The following is a 21138-nucleotide window of genomic DNA, read 5'->3' as shown; positions in this document are numbered from 1 at the left end:
CAGATCTTTGGTCATTTCCTCCCCGCTGGTGGGTTTTTGGACAAAATCGTTCTCAGTTTGGGAAAAAAAAAACAACTTTGCTTCAGTATTTGTACGAGTCTAAAGCATCAGAGTATTTCTTCATTACAGTAGGGATGAGGAGCCCCGTGTGTGCCGCCACTCTTTGTCCGTCAGTCACATGACAGGACCCCCACTACCCCCCGATGAGCTGTATTTCCACACTGAGCCAATGACTGCTGTTTGATGTGAAACAAATATGTCAGAAGCTGCTGTTTCTTTGGGCCATGAAACCTTCTTCCTCGGTGACACTTTCACCCGTCAGTTCTCGGAGCTGTGCCGTGTCACACGCCTCCTTTTCTACGAGTGAAACCTTATCCCTGCGAGCCCCGAGGGGTTGGGGGAGTCGCCCAGGCCACCCGTGAAAGAGTTAAAAGAGGCTCTTTCTCGGCGGATCCCAGTGAAAAGGGCTGAGAAAGAGCGTCGAATTCCAGGGCGACGGTTCACACTCCGAGGGCCATTCCGGACCAGGTTGCCACGGCGACACGGGGCTGGGAACCTGGCCTTTGGCCCCCAGCGCTGTCCCTCCGAGGGCCACCCGTGACCCCTGCGGTTTGGGAGGGCCCTCTTTCCAGCCAAGGAACATCTGCAGGGCCCTGGAGGGCTGGAAATGGGAGGCGAGAGGCACACGGGCAGGGGTCACCCGGGGCGACGGGGGAGGCCTGCTTCAAAACCGGTGCCGTCTCATGTGCCGCCACCTTTGTGTTGAGAGCAGAGAAAGGACGAGGATCTCGCGCGCTGTGGCCTCCTGGCTCCGTGTGTGGCTGCGTGCGCACATGTCCTGGTGTGCTGGGTGACACGGTACCGAGGGGGGGGGGGCAGCGCAGAGCTTCGTTCCCACAGCCAGGTCATGGAGGGCAAAGCGTTACCCCCCCTTTCATTCACTCCTTCATCAGGCACTTTTCTCCAGAACAACTTACACTGATTTACCCATTTACACAGCACGGTCCAGTTTACTGTATCGGTTCAGGGTAAGTACCCTCATAGAGTGCACTGCAACAGGAAGTGGGGTTTGAACCTGGGCCCTCGAGTCCAAAGGCGGCAGTTCTAAGCATAGCGCCCCCTGCTGCCCGCTTGCCCTGCAACTCGTCTTGACTGACACCCCCTGCTGTGACGGGGGCCACAGAGGTATTTGACACACGTGAAAGTGACACGTATGAATGAACGCATGTGTGCAGGAGGAGTGGAAATAAAAACTGCTCCCGCGAACATCATTAAGGGGTAGAAATGTCCAGAAATGTGCAGCTTTGTCCTTCAGCGTCCAGTTGTGCTGCTGGGGTTTCTCACTTCCTAACATGCTGCTCTCGCTGGGCTATAAAAAAATCGTATGAAAATATTAAAAATACTGAAAAGTGGGGTTGAAACAAAGTGTCGTTCTACTTCATTCTCAGTAAAGTGCTACAGCGCACAGTGCTGCCACCTTAGGACTCTACTCTGCTGTATAAGCGGGTAAATCAGTGTAAGTAACTGAGTACTGTCAGTCACCGTGGAGAGAAGAGTCCCTAGATGAGCGAAGCTCTGTCGGGTCCCATGTGGAAAGTCCACTGTGCAGACAGCAGGGGGCGACACGCACTCATCCGGTGCTGGAGGGTGCGCCGCCCCGGCCTCCTCGCAAAGCGGCCCCACATCCACGTTCCATCTGGAAACTTTCGCTGGGCTCCTGCAGTCATCACCTGCCCGGGTCAGGGGGGGTCGGGGGGTCGGAGAGGCCAGGGGGGTCGGCGGGACGGAGGCACACTTCCTGTCGTTGATTACACACGCGTGTTTAATGGAGCCCATGTGAGCGCTGCCAAACCCTAGAGCCTTCGCAATCTGCGGTTGTTAGGTTCCGACACAATGCAGAAGCGACTCGCACCTGCGCTCCGCCGTCCCGGTCATTAAGGAAGGGCCAAAGTGCAGGGTTCGAATGGGCAGGAAGTGAAGCCAGGCCGCACCCCGGAGGAGAAGGGTTGCGTTTGAGCGAAGGTACAGATGAGCGGAAGTGTGAAAGCCACGGGCGGGGGGGCGGGTGGTCGGGGGTCGGGGGTCGGGGGTCCAGCGGTGCGAAACACACAAGGAGCCGAACATGTGTAACGGAACGGAACTGGCTGTAAAGATGCTTTGGAACCAAGTGTGAGATAAATAAATGTAAAGGTAACATTATTTTATTTCACTGTGGTTTATTAACCTTGTTACATTAAATATAAACCGGAAATGAATGTTTTCACAGGTAAAAAATGTATGGTACGAAATAATAGACGGCGCGATCTCTTCGGAGCCGTGTGCTCCTTACCATCATTTGCACTGAGTGGTTTTGCAAGGCAAAGTGTGAAAAATTGAAGAGACATATTTACAGTTTCTCACGTTCCTTTCGAACATGAATTATGAATGGAGACGCAGATTCGCTCACAGCTGCGAGCAATGAAACACACATTAACAAAACACACACCAACGTGCGCCATAAATAAGTGAACAGATAAAGAAATTGGCAAGAAAGCAAACAAAGAAGAAAGAAACAAACACAGCTCGCGCTCAATATGGATCATTCCTGTACGACTGATGTAACGGCTCCCCCCCCCCACGGTTGCACCTGTCCTACCTGAGCTGTGCAACGCTTGCGTGTGTGTGTGTGTGTGTCCATTGGGTCTCGACTGCACACATAGTGGCCCATCGGGAGGAAAATGCACCCGGTCCTCGTGTTTCTTTCGTTTACAGCCTTCTTACAGATCCATGTCACAAGACAAGTGTGTGTGTGTGTGTGTGTGTGTGTGTGTGTGTGGAGTTCACAAACACAGGGCTTTTTCAATAAGGGAAAACGTGATTTGGAAACAAGACAAACACCAGTAAACTGTGATTTTGTGCAGATACAGGTGGGACCCCCCCACCCCATTAAGTGTAACATGTAACATAAATATAAAGTAACAAAGTGTAAAGTATAGTAGTGTATACATTACCAGGGTATTTATATATATAATTGTTGTTACAAAGAGCTAGGGAGATAGGGGGGCATGGTGGCGCAGTGGGTTGGACCGGGTCCTGCTCTCCGGTGGGTCTGGGGTTCGAGTCCCGCTTAGGGTGCCTTGCGACAGACTGGCGTCCCGTCCTGGGTGTGTCCCCCCCCTCCGGCCTTACGCCCTGAGTTGGCGGGTTAGGCTCCAGTTCCCTGCAACCCCATATGGGACAAGTGGTTCAGAAAGTGTGCGTGTTATAAAGAGCAGAGGGACACCAGGACTGAGCGAAGGCTCTGGGTTCAAAGGTTATAATGGATCACAGGTGTGATCACGCAGCACTTTCTAGTAACTTCCAGGAGGGGGTCCACATCTTCCAGAATTCGTCACAACTGTAATGTAGATCAAACTTCAGTTTTTCCAGCGGGAGGGATGGAAACGCTTGAGTCGTCCACATGTTTACTGAAGGAACGTAATGCACACTGTAGGAGACACCGCGGTAATTTACATGCGGAGGGGAGCGGAAGTGGAAAGAGCAGAAGGGCTAAATAGGGAAACGTGTGACTGGTGACGCCACAGAAAACACTCTTGTACCGCTGCTCTCTGCTATATGTGCTCGTACGCATGTTTCACGGGTCCTCGAGGGGACCGTCGGCTTCGTGAGGCTGCGGCCGGAAGGGGGCGCCGGCGCTCCGGGGCTCCTGCCTTCGTCTCGCTGACACTATCTGGTGACGGGGAGGCCCAGATCACTGTAGCAGATTTTGCGCGCGACCCCGTATCCCCGCGGGGATCTGCTATCGCGACGACGAGCAGCGCGGCGCCCCCTTCCTCCCGCCGCATCCTAAGAGCGCCGCAATAAATAAAACGTCGTCCAAACCGTAAATAAAAGGGAGTTGGGTCGCGCCGCCGCGCCGTGGAACCCGAGCTCGCCGTCCCCGCGTTGGCCGGCTCCCGTCCCGGGGCCTCCGGCAGGCCTCGCCCGGCACCGGCGCACCTGAGGACACCGGGTGCGAAGGAGTTAAAGGCAATCGGCACCATCGGTTAATCAGGGCTAAAGAGGAGTAATGGAGGCGCGGCTGCCGGTCCCGGTGTTTGGGTGCCGATTAAGAGGCAATTTGCATAGTACCTTTATTCATTCTCATCTGCCAGTGAGACAGTTTGTCCTTTTTGGACACAGTCAAGCGTAGCCTCCGGGCGAGTTTGACAAATGAATTTCCGCCGAGCTGTTTTTAGGGTAGAGACAGGGCACGGCGCTGACAGTAATTGATAGCCAGCGTGGTAAATAGTGCAGAACTTTTTTAATAGAACTACAAGAGGTATTTAAATATTGTAGTAATGGAGAAATATTAAGTGGGGGAGGGACTCTGTGAGCGTGTGTGTGTGTGTGTGTGTGCGTGTGCGCGCAGGAGGTGTTGGGAAGGAAATGAGCTGGGCTGGGACTCTGAGCTCCCTTTATAGACGTGGATTTGGAAGCAAGGCTCTCCACTGTGTGTGTGTGTGTGTGTGTGTGTGTGTGTGGACGAACCACTGACACTGACATTCTCCACACTCAAGGACCATACTGTAAGAGCTCCTGGGAACCAATCTGTCAAATGCCTGCTGTCTCTCGCTCACTGTAAAACACGGTGATGTTACTGTGGTTGGAGAAACAAAGCTGATCTATCTCTCTCTCTCCGTCTCTCTCTCTCCCTCAAGAGCTGATCAATGATCAATGCATCCCAGCCAAAGAGAGTTAAGTTCTGCTCCGTAAACTGATGAATCATGGAATTATCCTGCAATGTGTCAACTGTCAGAGGATCATATAGTTAATACAGTAATACTGCAATACATTAAAAGCGTGGTACAGTGGTACAGTAATGCAGCGTCCTGTACTCTGTAGTGAAGTAAACGGTGAGCACAACCAACGCGCTCTGATTTTTGCACTGCGTTCGTCACTTCAGGCTGCATTGTAATTTTGCCACAGAAACTGGACTCTCCGGTGCTCTTCGCGGGGCGAACGAGCTCCTTCGGGCCTTTTTCTCTCTGCTCCCGAAACGAACTTCTCGGCGAGTGACGGCTGTGTCGCATCGCTCTCTGTCGTCCTGGAAACAACCTTCAGGAGTTCAGGGTGCTCCTGTTTACCGCCCTCTTAGGGGCTGCGACACACCCACCGGTGGGGACCTTGTGACACGCTGAAGGCAGCTGGCGGCTCAGTGGGGTCAGAGGAAGGAAGAGGAGGAAGAGGAGGAGGAGCGAAGGGCGAACGGAGCGAAGACTCGTCACAGAGCGGACGGAACGCTGCCCCCGCCGGGATGTGTGCGAAGGACCGCAGGCAGAGGATGTCGGAGGTTTCGACGGATACCGCGGGGCAGAGGTTGGGGGCCGGGGGGGGAGGCGTGCCCTCAGCACCCCCGACCCCGCCCCCCCACGACTCTTCGCCTGTGGCGAGAGGAAACCTGGCTTTGAGGCGGCTCTGACGTTAATTGATCGCAAACGTTGTAAACAGTTCATAACACCTTATCTGCTTCCTGGTGCGAGCGCTGTCCCCTCCGACGGGGACGGGGGGGTGATTAATAGCGGCCATCACTCACTGTCCCGGCGCGCTGAAAGGCAGCCCCGCGCCCGGCCCTCCTCTGCCGTCCCGATAACAAGCGGCAGGAATAATGAGGGGTGTCATTCCACTTTTCATTCTGATGGAAAGTCGTTATGGGAGTCAAAGCCGGGGCCACGCAGCCATGAATCAAGAGCGCTCTGCTATGAAATTAAAATCACGGCCGGCAGACGGCCTGCTCTACCTGTGCTGCCCACTTAAAGGGACAGCCCCCCCCCCCGCACCCTCCTCCCTTCTCCCCATCCCTCGAACCGCCGTCTCCGTGCTCCTGCCCCTTCCTCTCGGCAAGGTGGGGGGACTCGGCGCGTTTGGGAGGGGGCGCTCGGCCAGCGCGAGGAACTCCAGAGGCTTCACGGGGGAGAACAAATCAAAACAGGACATCATCTGAGCCTCCGCAGGAAACCTTGAGAGAAGGAACCGGCAACCACGCGGTGGAGCCGAACTTTTTGATTGATCTTGCCGGCAAGATTGCGTGTTTGGGAGAACGAGAACGGCGGCGTTGGCCTTGGCTAGCGATCGGCGTCGTGGTCCCCGGCGCGTGGTCACGGACAGGATCGTCACACGAAGGGATTCAAATAAAAGCGGAACCTTATGAGGAACATCGAAGGGTGTCAAGGTCATCTCGCCCGGACTGGGCATCTGGGATCCACCCACGGAATGATTGCTGGGCCTGGATTCAGACCCCTCCCTCATAAGACAGGGTCCTGAACACTAAACAACCACTGCAATGGTCTAATAAAACATGCACCGTTTTTCCATGCAACACCCTTATTTTCATGTTACATTGTATTGCAGTAATTAAGTAATTTTACACCCTTAACATGTATTTTATCCACTGCCTACTATGTGTTTCACTCTGCAAGGTATGCGGATGCTGTTCTTCCAACAAGACCAACTACTGTATATACTGTCAAAAGGGATTCAGCATCTCTGAGGGACACAGGAAGCTCATTCCACCACGTGTGGGACAGAACTGAGAACCTATGGACTTTCGGTGTTTGACCCTTGCAACGGGACCACCAAGTAGGCAGAGTTGGTGGGGCACAGTGGTCCCGTCGGACTGTAGAGTAGTGGGCAGCAGATCCATTAATGGTCTTGTAGGTCATAACCAGAGTGTTGAAGTTGATACGGGTAACTACAGGAAGCCAATGGAGAGAGGCGAGGAGGAGAGGATGACGGGAACGCTTTGGCAGGATAAACACAACCCGTACCGCAGTTTTCCAGATCAGCTGAGGAGGACTGACGGAGGAGGCCGGAAGCCCAGAAGCCCAGACAGGAAGCAGTTGCAGTCGTCCAGGTGGGACGTCACCATGGGCTGGACCAAGACCTTCCACCTGTTCATTCATATGAACATCTCGAGGCTCATTTGTTTGATGCAGGTGAACTGCAGATGCCACCAAAGCTCTGATCGCAATTTATGGAACACATGGTATGGAATCGTCACCTGAACCCTGCTGCTGTACCGCAGCGACTGACCTGACTTGGTACAGATACACAATTTTGGACTAAATAAAACACAAGTAATTATTTTTGGACTAAACAGTCCAACAGTTGCACTTGTTGCGCTATCTGCTGCTAACAAGAAATTTGTATTCTCATTGAGCAAGAAGTGTGTCCTACAAACAGGCAGAAAATGTTTTGTACGGCAGGGTAATTTTTACTGTACCAGTTCAGGGTGAGCTCCTCGCTTAAGGGCACCGCAGCAGGGGGTGGGATTCGAACCTGAGTCATTCAAGTGGAGGCGGCAGCTGTAAGCACTGCGCCCCCTGCTGCTGCAGGTAGGGTCTCGCTCCAAGCGTGACACCTGCGGCGACGCTCAGTTTGGGTGTAAAAACCTGGCCGCCAGCGCACAGACCGTAGTAAAAGCAGTGGTCATTAACGGGACCTCTTTTTCCCTGGAGTTTTCTTTCATTTCTTCTTTCTGCTCTACAGGAGCTTCAGAAGGGGGTTAAACATGAGCTACGGGAAGTCATACTGGGGCATCGTTGTCTCTGCTGGCCCCCCGCACGAGGGCGTGCCCTTTCCGGAAGGAGCCGGGGCGGTGCGTTAAGAGGGATGCCTGCGAGCGGCGTGGCGGCGCATTAGCGCTAGATGGGCTTCGTGGCGATCGTCTGCGTCTGGCTGTGCGACACCGCAAATGGCCTGCAAGGCTCTGCTGGGCACCTCGGGGTTACCGGGCGATCCGGCGCCCATGTGGGGCAGCGGCTGCACGCCCGCCCGGGGGGCCCAGGAGGGGAAAAGGGGGCGTAATGAACCCTTCCTTCCACCCTCGAGCCTCGGTGTTCTTAATGGGACAGAGCAGCAGCTAGAGGCTGAGAGCTTTATGGTTCAGAACAGTTTTCAGCTGTAAAGTTTAGTGCAATTGTAGAGAGGAGGACCTCTCAGATACGATGTGGACACAGTTTCTTTCTCTCTCGGCCTTGAAAACACACGTAGAGTGTAAGACGCCACCGCTTCTCAATCCATGGTACCCGGGGTCCTCAAATTGTGACCAGTCAGGGCAGGAAGTCTGTTTGCTACTTGATTTGTTTCAGTTCAAAGTCACAACACTGCGTAACTCATACATCCCTCCAGGTTAGATTCTGCAAACCCCCCCAGAAAAACACTTCTGCACCTCCATGGTCGGTAACTGCTTAACCAAGGCAGGGTGGTCTGCTGTGAACTGGAACCAGGGTGCGAGGAGGACACACCCGAGACACAACGGAACTACATCCCAGTGTAACACTTTCACTGTTCATGATTTTAAAAGTACATAAAAATTTTTTGAAAAGTATTGAAAATGCTAAAAATAACAACACTTACAACCTCCCACTCAACGCCAATGACCTCAATCACGTCTGATGTTTGTCAGCTTAGGACCACTTTATTTCTTCATGGACACAATGAAAGCTTAAAAAACACTCAAATGTATTTACAGATAAAGCTATCTAAAAATCTTGGAGACATAATTGTTATAAACTTTTCATTTCGACATCCTCCATTTCATAATTATAACTTAATCTGAGCTTTGAACACTGGGAGTGAGTTCAGTGAAGGCTGACCGTCAGGTCTATCTTATTTCTAAACAGTGTGTTTTGCTACCAACCAATGGTGGGACATAGAAATGCAGGTAACTTGCACAGCGCAACAGAGAAATTTCAGAAAACACAGCGATGAAGGAAATGCAATCAAGTCAAAAATAAACTAGAAAGGTTTGCATCTTTGAAAATGTTGAAAATCACTCAGTGTGTATAGTCACAGGTGTACAACAGAAGAAGAAATGTGTGAGTTCCTACAACACTAACACTGAGCAATGGCTGATATTTTTTGGAAGAAAAAAAAAAAAACATGGCCCTTGTAACCTTTTGCGGCCGCTTAGGGCATGCATTGATCCTTGAACACCTTACCTTTGTTTACACTTACACACACCTCTGTCCTTAGGAGTTGTCTGTTAGTAAGTGCACATCCTGCACTCTGCAAGAAACGTCTTAACTGAATTTTATCTTTAGTGCTTGCTGTGTTCCCAGTATCAGCTGTCAGTTTAACATGACAGCTCATATTACTAATTTAATGCGTTTCATAAAGAACACGGGCATCTTCGAGGGGAGCCTCTTTAAATTGTGATTTCCGCTGAATGGCGGCCAGGGGAAATAAAAGAGCTAATCAAATGAGTACATCCCACAACGTGTGTACGTGAAAATAATTTATTGGCGGCTCGGCACGGTGGGGATCCCGGCGCTCACACGTTGACACCCATCAGGTTGACGGGTCTGTTGCTGTAGCGCTTGGAGATGTCAGCTTCAATCTGCAGGGCACAGGCACAGATCACAGGGAGACACCTTCAGCACACACACACATACACGCCTCCAACACAGCTGCTCTAATACAATTGTCCTCATGTCTCTGCCATGTAATCCTATCTGCGTTTTGGCGACATGAAATCAATCATGTCATGCCAATAAAGCAATCTGAATTTTAATTTGCATTTAAGAGCAAGGAAAACAGTGAGAGAGAGAGAGAGAGAGAGAGATCGGGGACGGGGGGGGCGGGGGGTGAACATGAAGTCGAAGCAGGCAGATGTATTCCACTGTGAACTATTAACCATTCTGTTACTGATGAATTAAAAAGTTGGCTGTCGAGGGCTACAGGTGGCGTAGAAATGTTCACTGGAGCTCCACACATGGACAGACGAGTGTGACGAGGGTGAATTCACCTTGTGAATGTAAGATGTTTGTGGTGTGTCCATGAGAGCAGTCACTCTCACGTTACATTGCACAGTATTACATAAACTGCTAAAATACAGTCAAATACCTGTCCCAATAAATGCCCTTAATGAGCAGTTTTGTGTACAGTGGTTCACATGGTGCTATGATATAAACTGACTGTACTCTAGAATCGTCGTCTGCATCCAGATCTCTCTGTTGACATGATGCACTTTCTGTATTGTACCGAGATGCTCGTCACTTTGGAGAAAAGCGCCTGCTACTTGAATACATGTAAAAGTAAAAACTGTGTGGCTGCACTTGATCTGCCTCCCCCAGAACTCCACCATCAGGAAGACAAAAATAGAATGTAACGTAGTTAACTGAAGTCTGAAACACCCCTTTTCTGTTAAAAATTCTCCAACATGAACCCTACATACAGATACACTAATACTGATGATGCACCTGCAAAATGTCTGTCTGTTTTCTGTCTTATGATGAACCTCGGTGCAGCAAGTGGTAGGGAACAAACTAGGTTTGCTTGAGACTTTCACGTCTGCAGCTATGTCTCCTTCTCTTAATGTGATGCATAAATTGTACTTTTGCTGAGATGTACATCGCTTTGGACAAAAACGTCTGCTAAATGAATAAATGTAAATGTCTTGCCTGTTGAACCACAGCTCTTGTTCTCTGATGCAGGAAGCTGTACCACACTGTACTGCTGCTGTTTAGTACAACTTATGCTAACACTACACATGCTGGCCTGGGACTATGTTGTTCAGCTCTTATCAAGAAAATTATTCTAATTTATGAGCAAATTTCAAATAACTCTGTTCTCGTGTCCAGTGAAATGTGGCGTTCCTCAGGGCTCAGTGTTAGGATCATTGCCGTTTCTTATTTACATGACAGTGTGAGGCCTTTACACTGAGCTACTTACAGTTACTGCCCCATTTGCACAGCAGGGTAATTTTTACTGCATCAGTTTAGGATAAGTTCCTTGCTCCAGGGTATTACAGCAGGAGCAATGCCACCTGATGTACGCTTGTCTTTAACTGCGAAAATCATTAACTGCCTTTGTATCCATTGTAATTTTAGTGTTACTTATAACAAATCTTTTTTTTTTTTTATATTTCTTACATTTAGCGGTCTGAGGCAATGATGCCGGGAAGGCTGCTATGAAAAATTAAATTTAAACTGAAATTAATATTTTGGTGCCAAATTAAATACTTATTTAATGAACGAGGCAGGATTCTTAAAAATTTATCTATAGAGCATGCCAGAATGCATGTCTTGCCAGGGGCACTTTCGGGCATCCTGCTGGTCCTGATGCAAGTGAAGAATAAACTCCTCAGAACATTCCAGACTGTGAGAAGAGATACAGAGCTCGCAATGTGTCGTTAAAGCATCGTCCATTAGCATGAGGAATTATTTCAGGTGATGTGGTCGTCCTTTCTTGATGTCACTGTGCCTGTTATTCAGGTTGTACCAATCTAGCTAGTTAACTATGAGTATTTCTGCATGGCTGTATGAATAATTCAAGGGAGCAATTTTCTAAGTTTCTCTTTGGAATTATTTAATTAATCAGTGTCTCCATTTTTAAGTGATATTACAGTATAATAAAGCAGAGTATGTAGTATGTATAGGAGGTGATGCTCGTTCTGCTGTGTAGTGAACATGCAGTAAGGACGGTAAGGAGAACACGTGCAAATCAATCATGTGGAGGGGGGAAAGGAGCTCCACAAATGACAGTTTAATATTTCCACATTAACACTGGCTGTCTATGCTGTAGTGTAAAGGACCCCCACTGTGTTCCAGTACACAGGACTGAGGTGCTACATGTCTCAACAGCTGGACCGGCCCGTTTCCTTACGCAGTCTGCTAACTTGTGTTCGAGCTCAAATGCTCAAATGTAAGGCTTCTTCTCCCAAACACGACGGTGAAGGGCTCATCTCACCATGTCGCATGGCTGAGCGTCTTTCCAACATGCCAACGTGCTTGTGCAGCTGGTCGAGCTGTGGCAAGTGCTCAATGAACTATTGTAAATTACATGTTCTATAATGCTTATCAGATATCAATCAGGGGAGAAAGTGTGGAAACAACAAACTTTCAACGCTCTAATGGCTAAAGGTGCACGGAGAACGTGGAGCCCTGGTTCTCTGCAGTCTCTCCTGTTCCATAACCTGGTGAAGGATCTGGGAGACGAGCAACAACAAGCTTCCCTCACCCTTCTTGAACTTGTCTAGGGCCAGCAGAGGGGGAAAGTGCTTAGAGCAACAGCTTTACACTCAAAGGAGCCAGGTTCGAACCCCACCACCTGCTGTAGTACCAAGGTAGATCCCCTGAACCAATACGATAAACACCATGCTATATAAATGGGTAAATCACTGTAAGCAGATTAAGTCACTCTGGAGAGAAGTGTCAGAATAGTGAACAGATGTAAATGTACCTTTGTTTACTCCTGTCCACTGTGACTGAATTCAGTACTATGATCTTAATAAAAAAACGTACCCAATTTTATCACCATGACTATGTAACCAAGGCTTTCGGCCCACAGGTGAACGAGTGCGATTGAGGCGGCGGTGGTGGCGACGGCAGCGACTCGCACCAGTGTCTGGAGGTGTCGCGTGCGCTCAGCCAGCAGGTCCACGCGAGGCTCCAATCTGGCCTGTTCCTGCAGCGCCTCCTGCCTGCGCTCCTCCAGCGCCGCGCGCTTCAGCAGCAGGATGTCGGCCTGCTTCAGCTTGTGCTGCAGGGTCTCCGACACTCGCTCCACGTACCTGGGGCAGGACGGAGCACACACACAATACGCACACAGCACATTAGAAGTAACTGAATCTCTGAAATCCCTGTTTATTCTATGAATGAATAAAAACTTTACGAATTCCAGAGGGAAACTGCAATAGGTTTCAGCATAAGTATGGTTGGCTAATGCGAACTGATAGCTTGGATGCTGCTTTTGTTCAAAAATATTTCTTACTCCATGAAGATTCGTTGAGTTTGTGTGTAAAACCCAAAACAAACAGAGAAGCCTGAAACGTAAAGTGTCACAGGACATTAAACGACTCGAGTGTGCGTGTCGTCATGGCAACGGCAGCAACTGTCAGCTCAGGACACAATTCCTGGCAAGTGTTGGGGTCACTGACCGTGGGGACGCCTGGATCATGAAGAGGTGCTGCATGCGCACGGATGTCAGCTGCTCCAGCAGGGCGCGCACCTCTCCCAGCATGCCCTGCACACGCCCCGTCGTCTGGGCCTGGATCACCGAGGGCGCCAGCTGGAACTGGCTCATGGCCACCACGTTGCCCTCCTCGGCCATCTCGCTGAGCCGCTGGCACAGAAACAGCTCCAGCTGGGGAGGGGAGGGGAGGTGCAGGGGGCAGGACACACAGGGCAGCTCAGTGTCGAACCACACACAGGAGGAGGTGCTTCTCCATGGACCCTGACCACTCTCTGGCCACATTTACTGACAAATACCTCTGACTCACTATGAAGGATCTCACAAACTCTGACAATGAAAGACAGTTACGAACCTTTAGAATCAGTGTCCTTAGATTCTCTGATGTAAAATAAAATTTGTTTCCTAAAATTCAATTCAATTCAATCTTTTTACATATTATTATAATACCCAATACACTCAAAAGAGATTAACGCAGACAGAATGGACATGCTTCTGAGACACTATTCACTACAGGGCCAACAGAGGGTGAGGCGATTGGAGCTACTGATTTCCACTCCACGGACCTGGACTTGAATCTCTTGCGTGACCTCTTGCTGCAGTGCCCTTGTGGAAGGAACTTATTCTGAACTACTGTAGTAATAACTTCTCAGCTGTATAAATGGGTAAATCAACAAAAAATAAAATACTAAATAAAAGTAAATACATACTTAACTTAATTGGCAGTTTTCTTCAAAGCTACTTACAGCATGAAGCTACAAACACTGATGTAACCATTTGTACAGTTCAGGGTAAATACCTTAATCAATGGTGCTACAGCAGGAGGTGGGATTGAAATCATTGTGCCCCCTGCTGCTCTGGCACAAGCAGCTGGTATGAAAAAGTACCTCAAAGATATCCAGATATTTTATCATGACCTAAAGGTGCCCACGTATGACATGAAGTAGAGGAGATACGGACCGCTAAACCGGTTGCACACGGAAACACACATACCTAGTCACATGTGTTCGACAAGCAGTGAGAACGAATGAAGGACCGTGACGAGCAGCGGCATCAAGCCGTACCTCCATGAGCTCGTTGATGAACTGGTTGCGTGTTGCTGGGGTCTCCAGCAGAGTCAGGGCATCCTCCCCCCGGGCCACTCCCTCTGGGCCTGCCAACACAATGGCACGGGGTGTGTCGCCATGGTAACGGATGCCATCACCCTATTCCACCTCTGTTGCAGTGGCTGAAAGCTGTGAGTGCGCTCTTCTTTACACACGTTAAAATGGCTGGCTGTTGAGCCCTGCATTCTCAACTACATCTGCGCCCACTGTGGTCGGGCACGTTCACATCGGGGTCCCAAACTGCAGCATCCTGGATAAAAGTGCAGCGCAGTCTTTCTCAGCATGTTCATGTGGGTTTCCCTCCACCATACAGACATCAAACTGCTGTTGGTGTGAAACCAATGGCTCCAAACTAGGTGTACTGTGAGACAGTGAATGAGTGTGTATGTGTGAGAGAGAGCGCGAGAGACACAGAATGTCCTGTGAGGAACAGGTATTCACTCCTTGGTGTGTCTGTCTCTTTAATGCTAGCACTAAGAATAAGCACTTTTTATGCATATGCTACATATATGGCACATCTACCAAAAAGGTTTGCACAAATAGTTTGTTTATGTTTATTTACCCAAACACATGAGCTGAATTACCCTGCAAGACACTTCCAGAAATTTCAACATCGATCTCCACTTGGCAGCTCTGCATTATCGCCAGCCTTTCAGATGTTCTCCTTTGTTTCCCCTGCTCTTGTGGCAGCTCCTCAGTGCTGCCGCAGCGGTGCCGGGGGGCGCTACTGTGCGCCCCAATCAAAGGCAGCCGTCCACAAACGCAGCGTGGGGCCTTTAACAGCCCGCTCCAAAAGCTGGTTGGCCTAATTGCTGGAAAGTTCCTGTTGGCAGTGCAGCTTTTACCAGCATCCCTCCAGAATACAAAGTAGCTGGGCAAGGGGCCAGACCTGGATATCGGCCCACTGCTGCTCCACACACACGCGCACACACAGACACAAACACACAAAATGGCACGTCGTTCAAACACACACTTCACTGCCCCCTCTGCTGGTCACTCTGAAACACTACACCTCTGGTGACTCCTTGGGTTGGATCTTCTGTAGCATCAGATGTGAATGGATCCTAAGTGATGTCTGTGGTGAGACAGTGGGACACCAAAATTGTTTTCCCTAGACGTATGATTAGTATCTGTTTTATGATCTCTTTGTAAACGTCAACCTGACATGATTCCATTTCAAGTGTGGAGTCTTTGTTAGCCAAGGAACGCTGAAGAACACTGCCACCATGTGGACTAAAACAATAGTTGCAGAGCAAAAAGTTATGGAGGAAACACTGCATGAGGAGGACACACACTTTGCACAAAAGGTACATTTTACAGGTGCTCTTACAGTCAGTGCCCGTGTCCAAAACCTCAATGTCCAGCGGGGCGGCGTCCATCTCTCCCCAGTCAATGGCGTCTGAGCCGCTCTGGAAGACAGAACATTACAGAGAGAGAGAAAGGAACAGGATGATTGCTAAAGTCACTGAGTGAACCTTCATCAGTCTTTTATTACCTAGAAATACTGTGTTCTATCAGCTGTGTCGCTGCTCTCAACCAAGCAAAGCCCCCTGCATCACTGCACGGTTATTGTAGTTCAATACCACGTGTGACTCACTTTGCAGTGGTTTTACTCGCCATCACAAACACCTGCTGCCACGTTACTCTACTGCAGTTTAAGCAGCACACGGACAACTACAGAAACAAACTCGGAAGCAAAAAACATCAAATTTGCATTCTGTTCAACATGATTTAGTGCACAACATATCAATTTTTTTCTACTATTTTATTACACTGTCCTCCAATGCAATTCACAGTGTTATGTTACTTACACCTATTTACTCACTTATACAGCGAGAGGTGGGGTTCGAACCCAGGTGCTTTGGAGTGAAGGTGGTGACACTAACCACTACACTACAGTGTTTTCCTGCAGGGGTCAGTAGTGTACAAACATGGCAAAGTACTGACCTCTATGATAGCAGTATGACGGTTCACAGTGGTACATGGTGTAAAAAAATACCCTGTTCCCCCTGTACCTCTGCACTGGGCTCCAGGGTTATGCCCCAGTCGACACCGTCCTCCGCAGACGCTCCGAACTCCACAGTATGCCCGGTGTCGTCTCCCTTGGCGCTGTCCAGCACCCCCCAGTCAATCTGTAGCACGACATCACATCTTCAGGCCACTTTATTTCCTTTATTAACATATATTCATCTATCTCACACTTTCTCCACAGTGACTTACATTGTTTAGCTAGTTACACTGATTTACCCCATTTATACAGCTGGATCATTTTTACTGAATCGCTTCAAGGTAAGTGCCTTGATCAAGGGTCCTACAGTAGGAGGTGGTATTCAAATCTGCGATCTGAGTTAAAAGACAGAGCTCTGCCCACAGAGCCCCCCTGCTGCTCCGAGAGGCTGACTGAACCCAAAGTAAATAAAGTCCTGCACCCGTCGTACCCGTGTGCTCTCTCCGAGAGCCACATTAACATGCACCATAACACACGTGTTGTGAGCCGTTTCACTCACCGACAGTTCTGAGCTTCACACTGAGTGCACTGAGCACCTCCACCCCCACATTGACACACAGCTGAAAGGCTCCATAAGTGCTTTGACACTTTATCATGAAGAAGCCATGAACACAGAGGTGCCACGCTGCTGCGTTCTCTGGTACTGGTGTGTTACTGGTACAGCGTCATGTAGGCAGCAGCAGGTCTTTCGTGTTTAACAATCTTACTTTTCTGACACACTCAACTAAATATTAATTTAGTGCCTGTTCAGTAAACTGTACCGTCATAACAATGTAATAAATGTAATGAATGTTAAAAAGCCGACCTTTAGCTCGTATCTCAATGCTGCACCTATTAAAATCTATTATACAGAAAACACGTGTGTCCTCTGTGACCTTCAGCCCCAGCGCATGACGGGAGACCCCCCAGCTCACCGACTCCCCTGTGACCATGTCGAGTGGAGCCTCATCCTCCACAGGCCTCTCGATTAATGATGGCGCTGTTCCCGTCCTCCACTCGTACATGGTCGTGTTGCCCCTGCGCTGGACGAACATCAGCATGGGCAGCACAGGCTCAGACCTGCGCACAAGCGCACGCGCGCACACACACACACACACACACGGAGAGAGAGAGAGCGAAAGAGCGCACTGTTACGAGCGCCTCCTTAGACACACATTCTTCCTGGGTAATGAGAAGCACTGCAGACTGAAGGAGTGAAACAGTGTAAAAGAGCAGGAAGACCACAGGCACACCCACATACAATCTATTTATATTAATTGATTCATTCATCTGACACTTTCCTCCGCAGCTGCTTACACTGATTTACCCATTTATACAGCAGGGTAATTTTTACTGTATCAGTTCAGGTTTAGTACTTTGCTCAAGGGCACTACAGCAAACCTGGGTCCTTCAGTTGGAATGGATTAAAATGTAGATCAGGAAATGGCGCAGTACTTAGAGTCACTATCTATGGACTCAGATGTCACAGGCTTGAATGCCACTTTCTGCTGTAAGACCCTTGATCAAGGCACTTACCCTGAACTGATACAGTAAAAATCAGCCTGCTATACAATCAGTACTACATCAGTGTAAATTAGTATAAATCTGTTACACCTTCTGCAACATCTAATGTAAAGGAATCCTAATTGGTGTCAGAGGTGGGATGGCAAGAGTGTGTAATCTGAGCAAATAGCTCAACACTAAGTCGCTTTGAGAAAAGTGTAAAATAAATAAATACTTTTGTGTGGAAAAATCAGAACTCGGTGTTTGTTCAGACCAAACCTGTGAGACTCCAGAAGAACGATGACTGTCAGTTTTATACAATGAGTGCTGCAGGTTCCCTGTACTCAGTGGACTTACCAGGCACAGACGAACTGTGTGAAAGCGCTGTACAGCTCGATGGGCTTGTCCAGAGCAGACGCCTTCCTGCCCACCTCCTCCAGCACTGTGGGCAGCTCCTTGACCAGGGCCTGCAGCTCTCGAGCCACGTTCTCCCCCTGAGCAGAGGCACATGGTTAGGGAACCCACTGTGGTGCCAGACTAGTGACAGAAACACAGAGTCCCACCCCCTAGGCCCCTAGCAGTCAGGACTGAGAAAGACGGGGGAAACATGACATCAGCTCGGGGCAGCTGGAAAGGGAGCACTCAGTACATACAAGATCTATCCCGGTGTGCCTGTGCTGTTGCCATGGTTTCCCATATTTGATGGCAGCATGATGGGGCAGTGTACAGCGCTGGTGCCTCACAGCTCCTGGACTCTCAGTTTGGGCATGAATTCAAATCCGGTTCAGTCGGCCTGCAGTTTGCACGTGCTGCCCATGTCTGAATTTGAACTTCCTCCCGCAGTTCAAAGACTTGTTTTGTGTGAACTGGTGACTCAAAATTGCCTTGTGTGTGTGTGTGTGTGTGTGTATGTGTGTTACACTGCCCTGCTGTACTATACAGGTATATGAATGACTGTAGGTAGTTTACTATAGTGTATCTGACACTAAGTCACCTTGGATAAAATAGCATTTCAAATAACATGCTTAACTGCCCCTCTTACATTCCACACATGTAGTACAGTACAGTACATGACAGTACAGTGGTAGTCGCCACAGCAACAGCGAGATGCGAAAAGAGCGCCGGAGTCTTACCGTGATGCCGTACTGTTTACAGGAGCTGTAGAATCTCTCCCTCATGTCGGCTGCGGCGCTCTGACACTCCAGCTCCCGCCGGCTCAGCTCATGCTGCAGCTGCTGCATCTTGGCCACCTGCTTGCGCAGTGCAGGCCCCTCGTAGCTGACATTACGTACCAGGAGGCTGGAGAGCTCCGCTGCGCCACCACCAGGAGGGAGAGTCATGTGCAAGTGAACATTCCCAAGCTGCTCTGTCCAACAGCCTCCACGTTAAATCTTTCAGATTTGACCCTTGAACCAGATTCCCCTTGTCTACTTCTCTTCTCTCAGAGTTCCACGCAGCAACATTTCACGAGCCCAAATGCCCCGAGCTCCACTCACCCAGGTAGGTGTTGTCTTTTTCATACAGGGACACTATTTCCTGCCAGTCCTGCAGTCAAGAGTAAGACGGAGTTAATGAGGAGTAAATTACTCCGCCGAAAGCGACATGCTCCACCTGTGAGCCAAGAACAAATCACCTCACCTTCATTCTCTGAGACGAATATCTGCCAAATATATTTTTGGAAGAGGCCTCTGTTCCCTTAAGAATTTCGACGATGCGCAGGCAGTGGAAGTAATGAATGTCTGCAATTGAAAGGTGACGCAGAGCTGTCACTCAGAGGCACAACATGAACCTCGGGATACGCGTGTTTGACCTGTTATGTTCCACAGTCACGGGAATGACAGTCAGCACCAAGTGAGTTACATTGGGAGGAAGTGGGTTACAGAGTCTCGATTCCGAAAGCCTTTGCGGGAAAATGTTGTTCTGGAAAACCACACATTCTAAGAGAAGGCCACCCATCACATTAAAATACAAGCTTCAACACTGTTTAAGAAGAATTTGTTTACAACCAGTTAAATTTCAAAATTACATTACAATTCATGAGAGAGTGATTTTGGACTGCAAGATGTTGCTGTTTTGTTCTAAGAGTACCTGCATCTGTATTCGATGAACAGTTTTGTACACCATCTTTTAGTTTCTTCATTTTAGGGTTACGAATAGTAAGTGAGCAACGGACTATTCAACAAATCTGTCAGTGTCTAATCCTGAACATAACAACTTTCTATGTCAAACAATGGTTTACTTACCAAGCTACAGTGAAATTCACATTTATAGCTTAAAGAGCCCATTCAGCATTGCCACTTCATCTAGAGGCCAAACATGATGTTGCGTGTTTTAAATGGGGGGGGGGGGGGAATCACAACCCTGCAGAGATGAGTCATTCAAACTCTTGGAAATAGGATACTTCAACAGTTGACATGATTGCTCCCTAAAAATCTGATTTTCTCACATACATGTTCAACCAGTGAGACACAGAAGCAAGAAACGTCTGCAAAAGCTTCTCTGCGGTCAGCCAAGACACACGCTGCAAGACCAGATTTGTGTCACATGTCTCAGCACAGTAAGAGCATGTGCACTCTCTGTTTTGGGGAAACAGTTAAGGAAAGTGCTATGACATGACACAGGCACAGTGCTGGTGTTCTGCACAATCGAGGACTCACAGGATCCAGAGAGAAGATGCTTGATCTCCTCGTTCTCCGGCATGTCCCGTATGGCACTATTGATCTTCTCTCGGATGACCTTCACAGCACTCTGCCACTTGAGGTTACAGTGCCGTCGGTCCACCAGCCAGTCTGCGGGAACGAGGAAGCACGGCACGGTCAAACTGCCCGTCGACCATGACACGTAACGTCATTTGACCGGGATGCCCTCGCCTTTGCACCTGACTGTATGCAGCTGGATATTTGTACTAGAGTAATTCAGGGTGAGTACCTTAATGAAGGGCACAACAGCAGGAGTGAGATTCGAAGCAGTGACCTTCAGACTGAAAGGCAACAGTCCTGAGTGCTACACTACCTGATGGCAATTAGGAGGAAATTTCTAGAAAAACCTACTCCAGGTGGGCGTTACCCCAGTAACATCACAGTCACAACATTGGATATAGAGTCAGTACTGTACTCACCGAGCAGTTTGCTCGTCTGTATATCTATGGGAAGATTCTGGACATTCTGTAGTAGAGTCGAAATGCAGGAATCAGTCTCAGATTAATCATCAGATTCGTTACAACCCAACAGATGGACAATTAAAATTATACATACAAATTGAAATAACTCCGTCCAACACGGATGCAGTACCTCCGTGTCAGCTACCTACTCTGATGATAACAAAACACACACACTGATTGACAGCAGCATCCTGTGACTGCCAGCGAGTCACTCACTGTGTCTGCAGACAGTCACACAGCCAGGAGTACAATCACAACAATCACAATGCATGCGAAGAAAACATCACTGACTGGCCTAATTATCCACGCCCTCCCTGCGTAACACAACTAGCCTTTTGACGGAATACATGCGGAGTGTTAGCAGAAGCTGCGTACCGCCATAGTGCAGTAGCTCACGTCTGAAACACGAGCAGCACGAACACTATTTTCCGAAGTTTCCTCCTGTACTGTGT

At 49.1% G+C, this 21138-nt stretch overlaps 1 protein-coding gene across 1 annotated transcript; it reads right to left on the bottom strand.

Annotated features, from left to right (window-relative positions):
• Positions 1-8553: 8553 nt before the first annotated feature.
• On the bottom strand, positions 8554-21138 carry cdk5rap3 (CDK5 regulatory subunit associated protein 3). The gene is made up of 14 exons (XM_018726091.2): positions 21062-21138; positions 20645-20690; positions 20184-20315; positions 19165-19265; positions 19023-19071; positions 18660-18838; positions 17884-18020; positions 16959-17103; positions 16052-16168; positions 15367-15445; positions 13995-14083; positions 12899-13104; positions 12361-12532; positions 8554-9358 (listed from the first exon to the last, which is right to left on the bottom strand). Exons 1-14 carry the CDS (start codon positions 21065-21067, stop codon positions 9293-9295), a joined length of 1524 nt encoding a protein of 507 aa, XP_018581607.1. The 5' UTR covers positions 21068-21138; the 3' UTR covers positions 8554-9292.

Source organism: Scleropages formosus, chromosome 21 (assembly GCF_900964775.1).
Source record: "Scleropages formosus chromosome 21, fSclFor1.1, whole genome shotgun sequence".
Taxonomy (NCBI): domain Eukaryota; kingdom Metazoa; phylum Chordata; class Actinopteri; order Osteoglossiformes; family Osteoglossidae; genus Scleropages; species Scleropages formosus.
This window is presented reverse-complemented; position numbering and strand designations above follow the sequence as displayed.